This window comes from Lactuca serriola, chromosome 1, assembly GCF_051521515.1.
Source record: "Lactuca serriola cultivar US96UC23 chromosome 1, Lser_US96UC23_V15, whole genome shotgun sequence".
NCBI lineage: Eukaryota > Viridiplantae > Streptophyta > Magnoliopsida > Asterales > Asteraceae > Lactuca > Lactuca serriola.
The window spans coordinates 254,343,149-254,360,240 of record NC_136408.1 but is presented as its reverse complement, the minus strand read 5'-3'; the positions used below and the strand labels follow the sequence as shown (position 1 = coordinate 254,360,240).

Genomic DNA, 17,092 nt, shown 5'->3' with positions numbered 1-17,092 from the left:
AAGCGATCAGTAGAGGTATCTGGATAGTTGCTTGTAGCTAGGAATGCTACCTTTTAAAATGTGATTAGAACATGAAGGAAGGTATAGTCTGTTCTGGAATTTGACTCTAAAAGACCTGAGTCCAAGCAATGCATCATACGATGAGAGGTCATTAGAACATGACCTATCGGTCTATTATGATAATCGAAGGAAGAAACTTATCTCAAGTTTGTTAAAGAAGGAGTCTCCAATAAAGATCGAGATCGTAACATGAAGATCATGACTAAAAGTCTAACATGAGATAGAGAGGGGGTCCAAGATCGGGAACCGCTTGCAGTCAGGAAGTCTTAGAATTAGATACTCGCTCGAAGAAACATCAAAGTTACAGTTATTACTTAAGATGAAGAGATGACGTATGGAGTCATCATGTGAGACCTGTTTTGTTGATGATTCTGGGACGTAATCATCCTAAGGGGGAGATCATTGTAACGCCCGTAGATCCGGACTAGTCAATTTAGAGATAATAGGGGTCGAAAATGACTTTTTGGCAAAAGATTATTTAGAATAAATAATCTTAACCAAGTTGTAGTATATGTTACAATGTTTCCGTACATATCAAGAGCTCCGAAATCCGAGTTATAACGAAGAAGTTATGACCCGTCAAAGTTTCGCGACGGAACCGGCACGGCACCGGGAAGTGTAAATAGTGAATCTACGATAGATCAACTATTAGACTTAGCAATCTAAAAAAAAATTCATAGAAAATGTTAAAACGAGAGTGTCCATAAAAAGAACGCCCAAATCTGACTTCGTATGAGGAAGTTATGATTTTTCTAAAATTTGGCACAACGGTGCACGACCCGAAACTCGAATTTTTAGTTCAAGCGGTTTTTGGCTTACGCGACCTAAATGAGAGTTGAATATCTCATTAATAGGAACTCAATGGTAAAAAGACAGATGAAAACGGAGTCTGTATGAAGGAGTTACGAATTCTTCGCGGTCATTTAACAGTCTAATCTCTTCCTACTGTTAAATTTAAGATCGGTCAAGAATTAGCCGACGGAGTAAAAAGGAAAGTTGTAGATTTGATTTTCACCTATGCGTGGATATAAATAACATCAAAAACGAAACTCGTATGCGAAAGTTATGGACGAAGCTTAGTCTCTACTTTTCGAGCGCGGCAAATTCGATACAATTTTGTAAATCCGAGATAGATTGAGAATTAGCCAACGAGGTCTAAATGAAAATTTTAGTACTCGTAAATACCAAAGCGTGGATATAAATATCAAAAAAACGGAGATCGTATGCGAAAGTTATGGACGAAGCTTAGTCTCTACTTTTCAAGCGCGGCGAATTCGATACAATTTTGTAAATATGAGATAGAAGGAGAATTAGCCGACGGGGTCTAAATGAAAGTTGTAATACTCGTAAATACCAACGCGTAGATATAAATAACGTAGAAAACGGAGGTCGTACGCGGAAAATACAGATGAAGCTTAGAGACTACTTTACTATAAAACTCCTATAAATAAAGGGTGAACTTCTCATATTTTCTTCACACCATAAGCCTTTCTTTCTCTCTCTAACTTCTCTCTAGCCTCCCTAAACCCCTCCTAAGTCTAGGGAACCTCCCTAGCACGAGAAAGAAGCCTCGGAGCGCCCGACGGCTCCGAGAAGAAAAGTTTTCGGCTTGGAAACGCTGCTCCAGCGAAGCCCGGTTTTTAATAAAAACTCGTTGTAAGTGAGATACACCTATACTATATTTAATATAACTTTTATTTAATTATAGTAACATTATTAGGACCTTAAAATAATTATTTGGGCTATTATTATGAGTTATATTGAGTGTTATTTAATGCTTATATAATATTAATAATAGTTAGACTATTAATTAGTCGCGGTTAACATTAAAAACTAAACCCTAGTGGTATTGATAATAGGTTTTGTCGAGGAAAATTGTTTTGAGGTAACGAAGTGTTGTCTGAGTTCTGAATCACCACCTAATCAAGTGAGTGCATGGTCCCTTTCATCTTACACATAGATATGAAGTATTTTATATAAACTACGTGCTATGTGTGAATATTATCTGTATAATTGCTATCTATGTTGGATGAACGATTTTATACATGTTTTAAATGATTTAAACTGTATATGTATTTTATATCTACGATAATGTTGGGGTAAAACATGGATAGATGTAATAGATGGAGTATGATTCGGATGATGCGTTGAGAGGTGAAATAGACCGTGAGGTGAGGGTGAGAGGTGGACGATGTGAGAAGCCTTTTTCCCAAATGATGGCCCCGTCATTCAACAGAGTATGGATGACAACCACGGACTATTCTATACAGTATAGTGGAACACTAGCAGGCTCGCAACCTGTAGGTGTTGTGAACGATGTGTTCACCGGTGTACTCTAAAAACCCATTGACATGTATTGCGAGTGGATATTGTCGATAAACAAAATAGCCCTGGCAGCTATGGATTTAGTGCCTATTGAGAAAACCCTGGCAGCTATGGATTTAGTGCCCGTTGAGTAAACCCTGTCAACGATGGATTTCGTGTCGATTCCTTAGGATGATCCTTAGGAATGAATTAACGAGGAGTAGCTGATTCTTAGGGTAGACCCTTAAGATTAAAGAAGATAATGGATATGGGTAATTGGGTTAACTGTTTAACGATTAAACATAATAATTATATTATTGTGGGTTGAAAACCCTAAGTACTCACCAGGTTTCCCAACCTGACCCACTCAGTTTATTTATATCACAGGTGTTGATATGAAGTCACGTTACACTGAGAGATTAAGGAGATATAGATCACTAGTGATAATGAATGTAAGTTTTTTTTATGCTTATGTTTCTGTATTGACGATGACATCCCAAATGTTTTAAAATGAATAAAAATACATTTCTTCAGAAATGCTTTGATAACATATTTATCATGTTTTACTGGGAACAAATTCCACAACATTGTTATTAAAAGAAGTACTTTGATTTTTATAAAGCATAAACAAAATCGGTCTTTTCTGGCCGTGAAAAATGGGGATGTCACACTAAATATATGTGGTGGAGTCCGTAGTTGCAATTCGAGAGTTTGAGCTGATCTTTTCAGTTCGAAATTTGCGAGGTGAGTTTTCCTCACTATACTCAAGGGTCTAAGGCACCAAGGACGACCCTTTTGATCATTATCCTAATATGTTATGCTAGTATGATCTGTTAGATCAGTATCCTGGTAGATAGGATGGTCTATGCTATTATGATCTGTTGGATCAGTATCATGGTAGATAGGATGTTATTATGTTGCTATGACCAGTTAGATCGGTTTATATATCTATAGAGTGTTATGTGATTATTTGTTATATGTGCAAATGTTTGATTAATGGTTGAGGCTTTTCTGCTTTGTGCAAAAGCCAATAGACCTGGGCATTCCAACCAGATGGTTTTGGTCCGTGAGTATTCCATCCCGAGGATGATTGCACTTGTAGTATGTGGGCATTCCAACTTATTGGTTGTGGGCCTGGGGTATTCTATCCCGAGGATGATTGGACCCATAGTATGTGGGCATTCCAACCAGATAGTTGACGGCCTGGGGTATTCCAACCCAATGGTTGACTGGACCATAGTATGCTCTGATACCAACTTGTAACACCGTAAATTTCAAAATAATTTTTTCACAATTTATAAAAACATTTCCCATTAACTTTTCATAAAAACATCAAGTTTAAATCTCAATTCACATTATACAAAATCCCAAGATCACAAGTATAACAAAATCCCATGTGTGTGTACGGATCAAGCCGGCGCCTTCCCACGGTCATCGCTAGTACCTGAAACAACAACACTAACACTGTAAGTACAAAGCTTAGTGAGTTCCCCAAAATACCACACATAAAACACATATTAGCCACTCGAGGCTATAACTCTATGGGTCCGTGCACCCAAACTCTATGAACCCTCAGGTTCTAACTCTAGGAACCTTCCGGTTCCAACTCTGTAAACATGCATAGCATAATCACATAGAAATAATGCAGTACAACATATAGCATACATAACATACAATACTCTGTCACATAACTCTGGTTACCTACTCGAGGTATAGTATAGTAAGAAGACTCACCTCGTGTATCTCGATGACTCACAAATCCTGAAATCCCTCGTGCCCGATCCTCCGAGCTATAATCCTCCTATAACATCATATGTCTCTAATTAACACTTTTTATCTCTAAGGTTGACTATCCCTAAGAAGTCAACATAGGTCAACTCTGGTCACGGTCAACGGTCGACTTTGACCGGACTCGGCGAGTGCACAAGGGCAACTCGGCGAGTCTAGACGTTTTCACCAACTCTCTAGGATTCCCTTCTTACACGTCGAGTACCCCCCCCCCTGACTCGACGAGTTCCACCTGGAAGAATCGCAGGGCCACCCCGACTCAACTCGCCGAGTCTCAAGAACAACTCGGCGAGTCCCAGCTCGACTCAGTCCACTTGACCACCCTTCCCTAACTCGCCCTGACTCACTGAGTCAACCCATGACTCGACTGGACCACTCACTGGCCGATCCAAGGCAATCTTCAAACTACTCGCCGAGTCTGCTCATCGGACTCGGCGAGTCCATGCCATGCACTCACTCAAACTCGCTTCTAAGGTCAGATCTGTTCCATCAATTTATAGATCTGGCCTTCCTAGACTGATTCACCACGTAAAGCCCCAAACTTGGTGTACATACAACCTCTATATGTCCATATATGAAGAATTATCAACAAATATCACAACTCAAGGTCATAACCTCCATTGTTCTTCATAAAGCTTGATGAATGAGGCTCTCTGGACCTCTATGGATCCAGATCCAAAGCCTCATCACTAGCAAGGGACTATTTGGCCATCAAATCAACCCAACAAAGGCCACAAGAAACCCTAAATCCAAATATACTTCACAAAACAGAAGATGAGCCGAAATTATACCTTTAGATCGATGATCTAAGCTTCAAATCCACAGAATAGCAACCTCCTTTGCTTCCTCTTGGCTAGAACCTCCCTCTTCTTTGCTAAACAACACACAAAGGTCAAGAAATGCTTCCTCTCTCTCTCAAATCTCTAAAGCACTCTAGGATTTCTCTCTATGGACTGCTGGGTACAAATGACGGCCGTAAGGCCCTTTAAATAGGTCCCAAACCCGAGAAATTAGGGTTTCATTAAACAGCGCGGACTCGCCGAGTCCATATCCTGGACTCGCCGAGTCCAGGCGAATCCCGCGTCCAGAATCGCGTCCCTACTCGGCGAGTTTGAGCTCCAACTCGCCGAGTCCCCTCTCAAAACACCAAAATCATAAACAATAAGGGTACCTAGAAATCCGGGCTGTTACAATTCTCCCCCACTAGAACTAGACTTCGCCCTCGAAGTCTAGCTCTGAAAATAGCTCCGGATGCTGCTCCCGCATCTCGCGCTCCGGCTCCCAGGTCATCTCCGATCCCTTCCGGTGTTGCCACTGAACCAACACCAGAGGTACCTCCTTGTTCCTCAGAACCTTGATCTTCCGATCTCTGATGGCCACTGGCCTCTCAGCATAATTCAGGCTCGCATCCACCTGAATATCCTCTAATGGAACCACTTCCAACTCATCGGCTATACACTTCCTCAATTGCGACACATGAAAAGTGTCGTGAATCTGCCCCAACTCTGCTGGCAACTCCAAACGATAGGCTACCTGGCCTACCCTTGCAATCACACGAAATGGCCCAATATACCGGGGTCCCAACTTGCCCCTCTTCCTGAATCGAATCACTCCTTTGCAAGGAGAGACCTTCAGGAGAACGAAGTCGCCGACCTGAAACTCAATCTCGGACCAGCGTCGGTCTGCATAACTCTTCTGTCGGCTCTGGGCGGTCAATAACCTCTGTCTGACCTGCTGAATCTGCTATGTCGTCTGAAGCACGATCTCTGTACTGCCCATCACTCTCTGCCCAACCTCTCCCCAACAAATGGGGGTCCGACACCTCCTACCATACAACAGCTCAAAGGGTGGCATACCAATGCTCGAATGATGGCTGTTGTTGTAGGAAAACTCTGCCAAGGGTAAATACGCATCCCAGCTACCCCCGAAATCTAACACACATGCTCGAAGCATGTCCTCAAGCGTCTGAATCGTCCGCTCACTCTGGCCGTCTGTCTGGGGATGATATGCGGTACTAAAATGCAATCTAGTACCCAACTCCTCATGAAATTTCTTCCAGAATCTGGAAGTGAAACGCACATCACGGTCCGAAACAATCGAGATCGGCACCCCATGCCGAGATACCACTTCTCTCACATATATCTCCGCCAACTTCTCCGCTGAAGAACTCTCACTGATGGCAAGGAAATGAGCGCTCTTCGTCAACCTGTCCACAATCACCCAAATTGCATCAACTCCTCTGGCAGTCCTCGGCAATTTGGTGATGAAATCCATAGTGATCTGCTCCCACTTCCATTCGGGAACCTCCAATGGCTGCATCTTGCCATGCGGTCTCTGGTGTTCGGCCTTAACCCTGCGGCAGGTCAAGCACCTCTCAACAAACCAGGCGACGTCCCTCTTCATACAGGGCCACTAATACTCTTTCCTCAAATCCAAATACATCTTCGTGGCCCCCGGATGGATCGAAAATTTCAACCGATGAGCCTCCTCCATCAAGGTAGCACGCGTACCGCCCACAAACGGTACCCAAATCCGGCCATGAAAAGTTATAAGCCCTCGACCATCCGTAACGAACTCTGAAACCAAACCAACGACCCGTTCCCTCTTCTGCATCCCCGGTTGCACAGCCTCGGCCTGTGCCCCACGAATGGCATCCAATACCGGAGCTATCACGGTCAACCTCAAACATACATCTCGCAGTGGTGTGCTCTCCGCCCTGCAGCTCAACGCATCGGCTACCACATTAGCCTTGCCTGGGTGGTACAGGATTTCACAATCATAATCCTTGACCACATCCAACCACCTCCTCTGTCGCATATTTAGGTTGGGCTGATCCATCAAGTACTTCAAACTCTTATGGTCCGTGTATATCGTACACCGAACCCCATACAAGTAGTGACGCCAAATCTTGAGAGCGAACACTACTGTCCCCAACTCTAGATCATGCGTGGGATATCTCGTCTCATGAGGCTTTAACTGTCTCAATGCATATGCTATCACATGACCCCTCTGCATCAACACCGCACCCAGCCCCAAAATCGATGCATCACAATATACCACAAAACCCTCCATCCCTTCCGGGAGAGCTAATACCGGGGCTTCACACAACCTTTGGCGAAGTGTCTAAAAGGAGGTCTACTGCTCGGGACCCCATGAGAACGCAACACCCTTTCGGGTCAATCTAGTGAGTGGTACTGCGATCTTGGAGAAATCCATGATAAATCTCCGATAATACCCTGCCAACCCAAGGAAACTCCTGATCTCAGATGGTGACTTCGGCACCTCCCAACTCATCACTGCCTCAACCTTGGCCGGATCGACCAGAATCCCTTCCTGGTTAACAAGATGTCCAAGGAATTGGACCTCCCGCAACCAGAAATCACACTTGGAGAACTTTGCATAAAGCTTCTCCGATCTCAAAACCCCAAGGACCTCCCTCAAATGCTCCTCATGCTACTCTCTACATCTCGAATATACCAGAATGTCATCGATAAATACAATCACCGACCGATCCAACATCGGCCTGCATACCCTGTTCATGAGATCCATGAACACAGCCGGGGCATTGGTGAGCCCAAAAGGCATCACCACAAACTCATAATGCCCATATCGCGTCCTGAACGCTGTCTTTTGGACGTCCTCATCCTGCACTCTTACCTGATGATATCCCGACCTCAAATCTATCTTGGAGAACCAAGATGCTCCCTGCAACTGATCGAATAAATCGTCGATCCTCAGTAACGGGTAACGGTTCTTGACCGTCAGCTTGTTCAACTCCCGGTAGTCAATGCACATCCGGTGTGAACCATCCTTCTTCCTGACGAATAGGATAGGCGCTCCCCACGGTGAGCTGCTCGGCCGAATAAACCCCTTCCCCAGCAGCTCCTGAAGCTGCGATGATAACTCTTGCATCTCTGGAGGTGCAAGACGATAAGGCACCTTAGCGATAGGCGCGGCCCCCGGAACCAAATCAATACTGAACTCCACTTGCCTCACAGGAGGCACACCCGGTTACTCCTCGGGAAAAACATCTGGAAACTCACGCACCACTGGAACCTCCTCAACTGAACTCGGTCTCTCGGAAGCCACCCGCGTATCCATCACATACGCCACAAAACCCTTACAACCCTGCTGTAGACACTGCCTCGCCCTAGCGGCCGAACAAAAAGCTGATCATGAACGTGTACCCTCGCCGTACACTGAAGAACTCCCCCACTAGGGTTTCGTATGGTCACCAGCTGACGCTCACAGTTGATAACCGCGCCGAATCGGCTCAACCAGTCCATGCCCACAATGACACAGACATCACCCATCGCAATAGGAATCAGATCAATCGGAAACTCAACCCCGAAAATCTCTAATACACATCCCCGGAGAACCTCCGTGGCACAAATCACTCTATCGTCAGCTATGGAAACTCTCAGCGGCCGACTCAATGCCTCATGGCTAACACTGATATGCTGACTAAAGGCCAAAGATACAAAAGACCGACTCGCACCTGAGTCAAATAACACTAAAGCATGTACAGAGTTCACAAGAAAAGTACCTACGCATAACATAATATAAGCATAATATCTCAACATCAAAATAGATACATGAAAGGAAACATACCAGCCACAACATCGGGCGCAGCGCGGACCTCCTCCGCAGTCAGCTGGAAAGCTCTCCCTCGAGCTCTCGGCGCTTCGACCTTCACAGGCCGACTCTCTGTAGCTCTGATGGCGGCAGGAGCAGATCCCTGAGATGCTCCGCGCAACTGCGGACACTCGGCCTTCCGGTGTCCGGTCTGGTTGCAGTGAAAACACACTGCAAACCCCTTGGGTCGGTCCTTGGCCATATGCCCCTCCTTGCCACATTTGTAGGAAGATCCCGCTCAGCAGACTCCATCATGACCCTTGTCGCACTTCCCGCAAGTGCGGCCCTTCTGGCTCCCTGGTTTGGGATCAGCGGGCTTGGCCTGCTTGGCTGCCGGCTGAGACTGTGTCGGTCGCCGATCCCTCCCCTGAGACTCCGCCTCCTCCCTGGCCTGAGTCTCAAGCTCAATCTCCCTCTTCCGGGCATTTGCCTGAAGCTCAGCAAATGTCCGGTACGAGGAGTTCGCAGCGAACTCTCGAATGTCCCGCCTCAAAATGCTCAAGTAGCGGCTCATACGTGTCTGCTCAGTGGACACGTGCTCAGGGCAAAACATCGCCCTCTCATGGAACATCCTCGTGATCACTGTAACTGACTCAGTACCCTGCTTGAGGGTCAGAAACTCCTGTGACAAACGTTCTTTCTCCACCTGAGGAACGTACTCATCTCGGAACATGTCAGTGAACCTCTCCCAGGTCACTGCCGCAAGCTCAGCAGGCGTATAATGCGCCGTCACAAACTTCCACCAGTCCTTCGCTCCCAAGCGAAGCTGGTTTAGCGCGAACCGAACCTTCAAATGCTCAGGAGACGAGCAAGTGAAGAAACACCCCTCAATATCAGATATCCACCTCATAGCTGCCACCGGATCTTGAGTCCCATCAAACTTTGGTGGTTTCATGTTGTTGAACTCGCGGAATAGCAACGCATCACCACCTTGCGGCCTCGCAGCAGCAATCGTTGCGGTAGCCGCTGCAGCAGCAGCCTCAGAAAGAGCGGCATAACGCTCATCAAACGTCTTAATCAGTGTGGTCTTTATAGACCCAAACATCTCCGGTATCTCTGCCCTGATGGCTGCAGCCACCTCCTCCTGGATGATCCGGCGGATCTCCTCCTTACTGGTACCACTGCTCTCGGGCATCAAACGTGTCCTCACCATGATCTACCTCTGAAATACAACATATGAAAATCAGAATCTACACGAGCATACTCACGCTCGACAACTCTTTCCTCCTTGATTCTTGGTATTCCAAAGATTCTTACTTGGGCTGCACACCGCTCCGGTGTTTTCAGTAGTACGGGCCCAATACTACTGTCCACACCGCACCAGAATACACCCCAAGTCCTCCTCTTCGGATCCCAAGTCCCAAGTACTCTATCATGCGTAGACCACTCTCTAATAGATCTCTCATAAGCCCCTCGTTGCTACCTACTCACTCTCAAGCATCTCATAGCAGCTCACCTCTCCCTAGGCTAAGGCATCACAAATCAGGTCACTCTAGTCCTAATAGCAATACCTAGCCTACTCTAGCATGCAGATACATCATATCAATATCAATATCACGTAATATAAAGGTATTTTGGGAAATCACCGTTCGGGCGCTGACTGATCGTACACACATCTCTTGCTCTGTGTTTTTCAAAAGTCTTTTACTCTTTTTTTTTTTGAAAATACATCTCAAATCCTCAGTTTGAGTTCAAATACGCCCGAAGGTGTACTCGAATCCCTCAAACCTGGCTCTGATACCAACTTGTAACACCGTAAATTTCAAAATAATTTTTTCACAATTTATAAAAACATTTCCCATTAACTTTTCATAAAAACATCAAGTTTAAATCTCAATTCACATTATACAAAATCCCAAGATCACAAGTATAACAAAATCCCATGCGTGTGTACGGATCAAGCCGGCGCCTTCCCACGGTCATCGCTAGTACCTGAAACAACAACACTACCACTGTAAGCACAAAGCTTAGTGAGTTCCCCAAAATACCACACATAAAACACATATTAGCCACTCGAGGCTATAACTCTATGGGTCCGTGCACCCAAACTCTATGAACCCTCAGGTTCTAACTCTACGAACCTTCCGGTTCCAACTCTGTAAACATGCACAGCATAATCACATAGAAATAATGCAGTACAACATATAGCATACATAACATACAATACTCTGTCACATAACTCTGGTTACCTACTCGAGGTATAGTATAGTGAGAAGACTCACCTCGTGTATCTCGATGACTCACAAATCCTAAAATCCCTCGTGCCCGATCCTCCGAGCTATAATCCTCCTATAACTTCATATGTCTCTAATTAACACTTTTTATCTCTAAGGTAGACTATCCCTAAGAAGTCAACATAGGTCAACTCTGGTCACGGTCAACGGTCGACTTTGACCGGACTCGGCGAGTGCACAAGGGCAACTCAGCGAGTCTAGACGTTTTCACCAACTCTCTAGGATTCCCTTCTTACACGTCGAGTACCCCCCCCCTGACTCGACGAATTCTGCCTGGAAGAATCGCGGGGCCACCCCGACTCAACTCGCTGAGTCTCAAGAACAACTCGGCGAGTCCCAGCTCGACTCAGTCCACTTGACCACCCTTCCCTAACTCGCCCTGACTCACTGAGTCAACCCATGACTCGACTGGACCACTCACTGGCCGATCCAAGGCAATCTTCAAACTACTCGCCGAGTCTGCTCATCGGACTCGGCGAGTCCATGCCATGCACTCACTCAAACTCGCTTCTAAGGTCAGATCTGTTCCATCAATTTATAGATCTGGCCTTCCTAGACTGATTCACCACGTAAAGCCCCAAACTTGGTGTACATACAACCTCTATATGTCCATATATGAAGAATTATCAACAAATATCACAACTCAAGGTCATAAAGCTTGATGAAGATGAGCCGAAATTATACCTTTAGATCGATGATCTAAGCTTCAAATCCACAGAATAGCAACCTCCTTTGCTTCCTCTTGGCTAGAACCTCCCTCTTCTTTGCTAAACAACACACAAAGGTCAAGAAATGCTTCCTCTCTCTCAAATCGCTAAAGCACTCTAGGGTTTCTCTCTATGGACTGTTGGGTACAAATGACGGCCGTAAGGCCCTTTAAATAGGTCCCAAACCCGAGAAATTAGGGTTTCATTAAACAGCGTGGACTCGCGGAGTCCATATCCTGGACTCGCCGAGTCCAGGCGAATCCCGCGTCCAGAATCGCGTCCCTACTCGGCGAGTTTGAGCTCCAACTCGCCAAGTCCCCTCTCAAAACACCAAAATCATAAACAATAAGGGTACCTAGAAATCCGGGCTGTTACAAGATTAAGCTTTCTCAAAAGGATTTAATGTTTGGTTTGTACGGTGTTTTTAAATAATAAGGCAATGTAATTTCATTTTAATGTTTGGTTTTCTGCAATTTGGATCATTTTTTCTAGAAAGGGCAATGCCCTTTATTTTTATCATTTTAAGCATGAAAATACCAATATACGTTCATTTTTTTACTGCGTTTCTAAATGAGCGAATTGCAGATAATAGCAACATAGTTTACTGTGGCTACCAAATCAGGCAATGTACTATAATTTCACACAAAAGCAACACATTCTAACCCCCCGCAATGTGGGGCTAACGCTTCTAATTATGATAAAAAAAAAATAATAAAAGAAAAAGAGTCCTTCCAATTGAATAATAAAAAAGGTAATATAATCAAGAGATGCATATTAATTTAAAAAGTGTATAAAAGAAGATTTGAACCTAAACCTATCAATAAAGTGAAGTGCCTAAGACAATGTCTCGTAACCAACTCAAGAAGTCTGGTAAATTTGTTAAGAAAACTTATATATGTATAATATCAAAGCAAAATTAATTTTGGGGCCCCAAACCGTTGCGAGGCACGGAGCCATCGCCAAACGTACCCCTTAGGGGGCCGGGCCTGACTAAGTGGCCATCTTACGCTTATATTCCAAAAAATGAAAATTCACATATTCATCCATTATAATTTAATAGAAAATAGGATGAAATAATAAGAAGGGTTTATAGCTAGGTAGTAATGTCTTAATACAATAAGTCATATTTAGTTGTGGAAACGATGAAGTCATTATGTCTAAATTAACTCAAAATGAAAGATTCTTTTATCATTTTCGAGATTAAAAGTTGTTATTATGCCATTAAATAACAAAAAAAATACTACCCCAACATGAAGCCATAAACTTGTGTAAATATGTAAATGCATTTTAACATGTATTTTGTTTTCGTAGATCATTTGTCTTACATTGTTGTAAATGTGAAGCACACATCAATCCAATTGTAAACATGATAGCCTTGAATCATACAAGGGATGTTCTTGAATAGATGAAGCATCAAGAATAAATTAACAAGTGAAAAATGTCATAAGCAGAATCAAGTTTTGTGTCGTCATGTGTAAAACCTTGGGAGTTATAAAAAAAAACGAACCAAAAACCGAACTACCAACCCATAATCACTAACCATCACTAAAACCGAAGGTTAATTTTCTATTTTTTGGTTAACCGGTAGTAAAATCATCATGTGTAGAACCTAAGGTACGCATAATAACCGAAAAAACAAGCCCATAATAAGACAATTTAAACACTAACAATGTAGTTTCTAGTCCATTGATATTATCGAAGTACAACTCAACTTGTATGAAATAATTAGGTACACACATACAAATAAATCATTATAGAATGAGTTAAATCATTATAACTCATTCAAAGAAAAAAATATTGCTTAAATAATAATATAACCATCTCAATAACATTTAAAGTAGGTCTTCATCTTCAGACATCATATTCATAGTTAGCGCATTCATGCTAGTTAGCAGTACGACTTTCATCGAATACGATTTTCTACAGAATTCTATATGTATCTATGAGATCGAGTATGGAATTCTATTTACTCATTTTAAATTGAGTATCTGTTTCCCTCATTTTTCCTGCTAGAATTGGAAATCCTGTATTTTACATATTCATACTACTGAGTCCTTGAGGTTCCCAAAATAATATAAAAAAAGGTGCTTCAAATCATTGGTTTTTGACTGGGACACAATAAACAAAACAATCAAACAAAAGGTACCGATATGCTTAAACAAAACAGTGAAACAAAAACTTCCCAAAGCAAAATGTTGCTATGATTATAGTGGCGGCACAATAGTTGGGGTTTGCTTGTTACAATTTAATGAAATTACAAAAAATGGTGATGAACAACTTGATAAAAAAAAACAATGTTACAGAATGACGATGTTATAGTATTTTGAACTTCTAAATGAGGTCCAACAATGGAAATGCTATACCAACACTTTCTAGTGTACTAGAAAAAATGCCAGGACTATCAAAATTTACTGAAGCATTTTAAGTTGATAACTATATAATTACAAACACAACACAAAATATTTATGAAAGTGGATATAAATTTTGCCAAAGAATAAGATATGGATTAAGCAAGGACATAGAGAATATAATAGAGAATATATGCACAATGGCATGATGGGATTGGACAAAGTTCTCGCATCATTTCCAACAATGAGGATGACATTCATGTCGTCTTTTGTATAAATAAAAGATTATTTAAATGAGGTGACGAATGGTAATTTATGTTTTATCAATATCAATCCAATCTAGTCCAATGTATGGTAAAAATGTAGTAAAAGAAGGTTTTGTATTGTGTCAACAAACGACAAACATATCACAAAATTGACAAACACAAACGAGTATGAACCTATATATAAAAAATAAAACTCAATCAAACATGGACTTCCATTTCTTTAATTTGTAATTTTGTATTTGCTTGAATGATTTGCTATACCTTGGCTTAATTTATATGATAAAATATCCTTACACTTACAATTGTTAAAGATTATATATCTATCTATCTATATCTACCAAACCTCTGAATCCTTCGGTGACGTAGTTCATCTAAAGGAATCATCTCTGAATTTGACAAATGCACAGAAGATAATCCATCATCACCACGCTCTGTCCCACACACTTCGCACACACTTAACCAACCGGAGTTGTCATAAGTGCAAGCCCGGCACCTCCATATACCACCTCCACCTGCACTTGTTCCCCTTTGTCGTGGTGGGGACTGCTGCCATATCCGCATCAGTAGAGATCTTACTAAAGAAGTTAACCCTTTCACCATTGTTGCCAAAGGAGAAGGGGCTTTTTTTAAACGTAGATAAACTATGCCTGCGAGTATCCCACCAAGATGGCCTAGAAAGGATACATTAGGAACAAGCAATTGGATGAGAATCAATTCAGCCCAAGCAGCATGCTTTGCGGGAACCACAAATCCATGGAGATTAGTGTAGCCATCTGAATGTGAATTAAGTACGACTTTCATTGCAAACAGGACACCAGAGAATCCAACAGAGTATTCATGGTAATAAGCTGTTTCATAATCGAAAAGAAGGAGAAGAGATTTAGCTAATAAGAGCGTGATGCCTTGTGACAACCCAAGTAGGGTGGCAACCATAGATGTGAATTCAACACTTCCTAGCCAAGTTTCTAACTGGATGCCTTTCCATAGAAGCGAAATCATGTTGTAGGCAAGATGAGTTTCACCAAGATGGTAGAAAGCAGATAAGAATAAGCGCTTTAGGTCCTTATCCTGCTCAAAACAACACAACATATTGACTGAGAGAAACAGAGGAGCTTGTGATTTTGATTTGCTAGGGCAGAAATGAAACCCTAAAATGTACCTTAACGATGAGATGAGCATTGAACAAGACGTCTTCAATTTTGGGAAGGATCTGATGAAGGAAAGCAGGTCGAAGATAAATGAGGGTGTTGGCAGCAAGAATCGCCGCCGTGACCGGGGGTTTACGTTCAAGCTTCCGGTACTCGTTCACGGCTTGCAATAGCATCAAGGGTATCATCCCGTTCGAAACGTTCCTATTGTTTCTTCTCACCAACGGCATCTTCTTTCTTTTCTGCACCAGATAATGATCGTAAAAATCACCCAACACAGATTGAAGACGGGGAATCAAGTAATTGAAGAATAATAACTTGTTCTAGTTCCTTCTGGAGAAACTTCAAATACCCTTCAAATACCATACCATTTTTATAATAATAGAAATTTGGAAAATGACTTATTAAATAATTAATTTTTTGATATGTTAGACATTAGTAGATAATTATATATTTTTTTTACACATCTAGGTAACAAACTTGTTGGAAGTTTCACATATGATTATTGTGACATGTTATAGCAGGTTAAATCCTAGATGTGAACGCTTTCAACAAGTTCGTTACCTACGTGTGTACAAAAAAAAATAGTTACTCAAGTATGAACAAAACGAAAAGTAAAGACAAAATTGCAAGTTTGGTCCTTGTGGTATGTCAAAAATTGGATGTTTGATCCAAAAAGTTTTGGGATTGCACCGGTGGTCCAAAAGGTTTGATTTGTTGTGGAATTGGTCCAAAGGCTTAACGGTCGTTTGTGCCCTCTGTTAGTGTGAGGGTATTTCTGCCCAAAAGGATTGATCTTGTAAATTATTTGTCAAATAAGGGTAACTTTTGAATAAATTAAATTAAAGTTTGATTCCACTTTGACTTTTGACTGGTCAAAATAGGAACCCGATTTGAAAGTGGTCAAGGGATTTTTTTTTGTTCGTCATTTGATCGATCGTCAAGGGGAACGCAAAGGAAATGAATACATAACACGAAGGGAAGAACGAAGGCATAATCGATTGGGAGGAAGAGGAGATTGGGACGGGAATGGCTGAAGGAAGAGGGTCTGATGGCTTCTGATTTTTCATCGATTGATTCGCAATCGGTGATGGCCTCTGGGATTCGACTTAGGCCGAAGAAGAGGAAGGGAAAAGAGGAGGCAACGAGGGGTGTTAGGAGGTGGTAGTCGACGAAGAGAGACAACCGAGCCTATTAGATTAGCCTCGCAGGATAAGAAATCAGTCAAGGAGGCCGCCGGAGCAACCCCCTCGCCATCACTGTTGTTGACAACAGCCACCACCGAACCACTCTTCTACTTTCATTTTCCTTTTCCTTGTCCAAACAAGCCAAGCACAGGTGGTGCCCTCCATGGGATCGGCAACTGTTGCTGCTTTCATCCCCTTTTCTTCTCCGATCAAACACGAAGGTGAAGAACCCCTCCTCCATCGTTTGTGTTACATGACCAAAACAATCATCGATTTTCGATTGCTTCCGTTCGTTCCTTCTTTCTTAATCTGATGAAGACAGAGTCTTTTCCCCCGATTTTTTAAGATGATGACCGTGTTGGTCCCTTTACCCAAATTTTGTATCAAAATGGCAAAACCAGTCCCTCTAGTTGTA

At 42.6% G+C, this 17,092-nt stretch overlaps 1 protein-coding gene across 1 annotated transcript; it reads right to left on the bottom strand.

The window, feature by feature from the left end:
- Window positions 1–14,536: 14,536 nt before the first annotated feature.
- On the bottom strand, window positions 14,537–15,844 carry RBL14 (RHOMBOID-like protein 14). Its single transcript, XM_078998860.1, has 2 exons — window positions 15,502–15,844; window positions 14,537–15,410 (listed from the first exon to the last, which is right to left on the bottom strand). Exons 1-2 carry the CDS (start codon window positions 15,718–15,720, stop codon window positions 14,667–14,669), a joined length of 963 nt encoding a protein of 320 aa, XP_078854986.1. The 5' UTR covers window positions 15,721–15,844; the 3' UTR covers window positions 14,537–14,666.
- Window positions 15,845–17,092: the final 1,248 nt, after the last annotated feature.